Source organism: Dicentrarchus labrax, unplaced genomic scaffold (assembly GCF_905237075.1).
Source record: "Dicentrarchus labrax unplaced genomic scaffold, dlabrax2021, whole genome shotgun sequence".
Taxonomy (NCBI): domain Eukaryota; kingdom Metazoa; phylum Chordata; class Actinopteri; family Moronidae; genus Dicentrarchus; species Dicentrarchus labrax.
Genome location: NW_026136707.1, coordinates 5,817,617 through 5,822,616, shown reverse-complemented (window position 1 = coordinate 5,822,616; position 5,000 = coordinate 5,817,617). Strand labels below are relative to the sequence as shown.

Sequence of the window (5,000 nt, the reverse complement as noted above, 5' to 3'; positions counted from 1 at the left end):
GACTCCACCCCTGAATCCACCTCCACCTGGTAGACTGAGAGGACAACAAACCACAACATCAGCTGCACTGCAGAAAATCTATTTCTAAGTCAGTCAGATAATCTGATATTTAGATTTAAAATCTAGTGGGACTTGTTTTGAGTGTGAACTGATGATCTAGTGCTCACTATGGAAGTCTGTTTGACTGAATTTAAGTAAATGTCACTTGTCTTAATGAGCAGTTTGATCTTATTTGGAGTTATTTTTAGCTACAGGGACACATTAGCTACAGGAGCTCCAGTATGCTTTGACACTTTAAGATCTGAACTTTCAACACAAAAACATCTTATTTCAACTTTTAGTCTTTTGGCTTCTGTGATATTATATTTTACACTTTATCTTCAAACTAAATATTTCATTTTGTTCACGTTCCTTCATTATTTTTCAACCCGTCACATTACATTGATTATAACAGACTATAAATAACAAACCTACTGAAAAAAGCAAACTATAATAACTCTGCTCATCAGTTTTTCAGCATTTAGTCAGAAACCAAAGTATAAGACTCATTTTAACCTGGAGATGGAACATGAACATCTCAACCACATTTTGTCCCAATCCAGTGAAAATGTACCAAATGTACCAAACTTGATGTCAGTGTATTCAGTAGTTGATAGAGATATCTCAGCAGATCTGTAAAAGTCTGTATTTGTTCTGTTGAGGAGCAGCAGTTCATCCATCTTGTTGGCCAGAGAGCGGACATTCTCCAGGTGTATTGATGGAAGCGCAGTACAAATTGTGTTGTTAAGATTTCAATACTGTGGCATCCTGAACTTCTCTGGACTGTACTCACCAATTTTGAAGTTGTTCTGATCAACTCGCTCTAAGTAGTTTGTTAAAATAGAAGCCCTGAAATTGCCGGATGGCCTCACAGTTTGACATTAAATTCAAAATGGCTGAGTTCCTGTTGGGTTTAGGATATGGCTCAAAGAGGCTTTTTTGTATGTCCCAACATGATGTTCGTGAAACAGGACACCAGGGCTGGTTTTTTAAAAGTTTGTAGGAGGCACAATCAAGCCATTTTGACACACCCACAGGCAACACCCAGATGAAATTTAAAATGCTGCCATGTGGGACGTGTGTGCCAAGTTTCATGAGTTTTTGAATCTGTTTAGCCCCCAAAATGTGATCAAATGTTAAAACAACAAGGTGATATTCGCCATGTCGCTATGGCAACATGGTTCAATAACAATTCACAAGATTCATAAGATGTCATTGTCAACAGTCTAAGGACCAAATTTTGGCTGCATGTAGTCAATCTGCTAGGAGAAATACATAAAAGTGTAATAAATTATATTTCTGGTTACCACTAGGTGGCGCTACCACTTTTACTGAATATTATCACACAGATGTGTTCAGGCTTATCAGACACGTGCATTATGGTGCAGATTGGACAACGAAGTTATGACAACTTCTTGTTTCATGGCGAAACGTCAATTCTTGGCGCCACAGCAAAGACTCAGATTCAACTCACAAGCAGCACTACTTCTAATTGTGATGGTGTTTACATCATCCTGACCAAATTTGAAGTTGATCAGATCAATTCTACGGTGGCCGACAAGGGCAAACGCACTGCAAATGGCAAAATGCTGTAAACACGAGAATAATGTAAATCCAAAAACACACAAACACATAAAACAAATGCAACAGAAAAATGCTCCAAATACCAAAAACACACAAAACAACAAAACAACTGCGAGAGAAACGCTGCAAATTCGCTCGACAAAACGGAAGTGCGCCAGGCCACTAGGGGGACCCGACCTGAGGGACCAGACCCGAAAGACATGAAGAAGAAGAAGAAAGTTAGCTAAGTTTTGGAGAAGACAGTAAAAAGGTAGAGGTTGATATGACTATGAACAGACTATTTTCACTGTCTCTTTATGCTGCAGCTGCTCAGGTAGACAGTGTGACCCTCGGTTTATAATCCCAGACCTCACTGTCCCATACTTCTATGAAAACCACAAAACCGTCAAGGAGCAGTCAAGGAGCAAAGACGATAACCATCGGCATTATGGGTAATGTAGTAGTAACATACCTGACATGAAATACTGCCGAAAATGCACCAAAAGACCCCCAGAAACAATAAGACCAAGAACCAGGAGAACCAGGAGAGCTTTGGCCCAGGGTGGAAATCGTTCTGTGGGGAACAGAAACATAAAGATCATGACCTCTGACCTGTATCTACAGTACTGACCTCTGACCTGTATCTACAGTACTGACCTCTGACCTATATATATTAGTTTTTAGGGTTTGTTGCTGACCTTTGACCTGCAGCTGTACTTCTCTCACTCTCCGTTGTCCTCCTGATGCTCTGGCGGTGCAGGTGTAGGTGCCGCTGTCAGAGAGGTGGAGTTTTGTCAGCTTGAGGCTGAGGTCTCCAGTTTCCAGAGCGTCAGCCATCATGGATGTTCGGCTGCTGTAAAGCTGGTTTTGGTCTTTAAGTTCATCACCTTCCTGCTGATGCTGGTGGACGGTTGGAGGATTGAGATCGTAGCGGCTCCACACCACTGTAGGGTCGTCCATGTCAAAAGTTTGAAACTCACAGGGCAGCAGGACAAACTCATCCCAGTCATACAGCTCCACAGCTGAGGCATGCTGGTAAACTGTGAGGTCACACAGACAGAGAGGTTTAATCACAGCAGCCTTATTTCAGGTCTTATTGCTTCTGGATCTGGTCGTGTTTGTGATTGGACTTTGAAACCACATGAGCACAGTTTAATACCAATAAGACAAATAACAGAACAAACTGATAGACTGAATTCATTGATTCAACATGGTGTTTAAATTAGTGTGTTAACTGTCTGAACTCCTCTTTCCTCACATCTTTTCCTTCTATCTCTCCATCACGTCTTCAGTGGGAGCCACTGATACTCAGGGAGAAGACAGGACTGATGGACATGTGGAGACATTCATACAGATGTGACACACCCTGAGTGTTTGGGACCATCTGTGTCCATCTTGTACTAAATGATGTTCAGTTGTTGAAGCACTGTAACAAAGTTAATGTCCTCTAAAGTGTGTGTAGCCTGTAAACTAGAAAACTGACCTCTGACCCGTATCTAAAGCTGACCTTTCTACAGACCTATATCTAAAGCTGTGGTTCCAAGCCCTTTCCTTTGAGGGACCCCTTTTCTATCATTTAGTAAACTGACAATCCCTGACTGAGTGACATATTTTATTAAAAACTGTACAATTTAGCCAAACAGTGAATTCACTCACTGCAAGAAGCTTGTGTAAAACAGGTGATTTAGATGAATTTTGAGCAGATTATTTCCTGTTTAGGGAACTTTTTATATGATTCTCTGTCTGTTTTATATATTTATTCATTATTTGTAATAATCGTACAACTTAATATGCTTCTTTTCAGACAAATTCAGTGTTTTCTTGTCCCTGATGCTTGGTTCTATCAGACAATTAACTTAAAAATATATATTTAATTTTCTTCTGCTTCTGCTTATGCTGAGATCTAGGCCTACTGTGTATATTTTCATTTAGTTTTCTTACACGCCATAAAGTCAAGAAAGCCTCGCCCCCATTAAACTTTTAGGACCCTCAGTTTGGGAATCACTAATCTAGAGTAGGTTTTAAGGTTTGTTGCTGACCTTTGACCTTCAGCTGTACTTCTCTCACTCTCTGTTTTCCTCTTGATGATCTGACGGTGCAGGTGTAGGTGCCGCTGTCAGAGAGGCGGAGTTTTGTCAGATTGAGGCTGAGGTCTCCAGTTTCCAGAGCGTCAGCCATCATGGATGTTCGGCCGCTGTAAAGCTGGTTTTGGTAAATAAATTCATCACCTTCCTGCTGACGCTGGTGGACGGTTGGAGGATTGAGATCGTAGCGGCTCCACACCACTGAGGGGTCGTCCATGTCAAATGTGTGATACTCACAGGGCAGCAGGACAAACTCCTCCCCCTCATACAGATCCACAGCTGAGGCATGCTGGGAAACTGTGAGGTCACACAGACAGAGAGGTTCAATCACAGCAGCCTTATTTCAGGTCTTATTGCTCCTGGATCCTCAATCTGCTCCTGTTTGTGATCGGACTCACAAACAGGAGCAATAACAGAACAAACTGATAGACTGACTGTATTGATTCAACATGGTGTTTAAATGAGTGTGTTAGGATCATTAATACTATTGGTAATATAAGCTATAAGAATGTGAACAACCTCCAGAGATATAATCCTGAAGAACAGAACTGAGGACAGTCTGACTGTACAGTCTTCTACATTCATCATGATTTACACAAACATTGAAAATATGCTGCCTTTAATATGTTCTTCATGTTTTTATTGGAGTTTAAACAGACTAATGAAGTGAAGATGAAAGAAATACAGATTAAAGACATGATGTTGGACTAATGATCAGATCAGAGGGAGGAAGGTTATCTTACCGTGCACGAGGATCACAAACACCACAAACATCTTCATCTTCTGTAAAAACTACAACAACCACAAAGTCCTCATTAATCTGCTTCTCACTAAACGAACACTTGAAAAACACATTCAGTTCACAGCCAGTTGTCACTTTCCTCCTCCTGATAATCTGCCGACACTGTGAGGAGAAAACTTTAGTTTCACTTTAAACTGTTTCCAGAGAAGCAGCCGTTGGAATGGAAAGAAACCGGCTGAGCAGCTTTCACACAAACATTATTGGTTGATTGCCAATAACTCCCAAAACGACATATATGAGCGGTGGAGAGTAGAGCAGTGACAGACACACTGGACTGAAGGACGTTAAACGGCGGGCCCGTGGTGTTGAACTCCGACCTTTCGCCATTAAACAAGAAGTTGTCCAACCTCAGTGAAACTGTCAATGTTTGACAGGAGTCACACCCTGAACACACACACACACACACACACACACACACACACACACACACACACACACATGCACGCAGTCATACTCATAGCGCCACATACTAAATAGGAAGTAAGCCTTGTGTGCTGATCTTGATCTGATTT

General features: G+C 41.3%; 1 protein-coding gene and 1 long non-coding RNA gene across 23 annotated transcripts in view; one reads left to right on the top strand and one right to left on the bottom strand.

Annotated features, from left to right (window-relative positions):
- Positions 1–4,815, bottom strand: part of LOC127366691 (uncharacterized) — a 69,687-nt gene extending 64,872 nt beyond the window's left edge. For 4 of the 15 annotated variants that reach the window (XM_051405866.1, XM_051405868.1, XM_051405867.1 and 1 more), the window contains exons 1-3: positions 4,430–4,812; positions 3,642–3,983; positions 2,301–2,642 (exon numbers count right to left, since the gene is read on the bottom strand). In XM_051405866.1, coding sequence (XP_051261826.1) covers positions 2,301–2,642; positions 3,642–3,983; positions 4,430–4,466 — 721 coding nt within the window. In that variant the 5' untranslated portion in view covers positions 4,467–4,812. Of the gene's footprint in view, positions 35–2,074; positions 2,177–2,300; positions 2,643–3,641; positions 3,984–4,429 lie in introns of all 15 variants that reach the window. The other 11 variants (XM_051405872.1, XM_051405870.1, XM_051405871.1 and 8 more) reach the window with 9 other exon arrangements.
- LOC127366693 (uncharacterized) overlaps positions 1–5,000 on the top strand; it is a 14,145-nt gene that overhangs the window by 4,707 nt on the left and 4,438 nt on the right. The window lies entirely within an intron of this gene.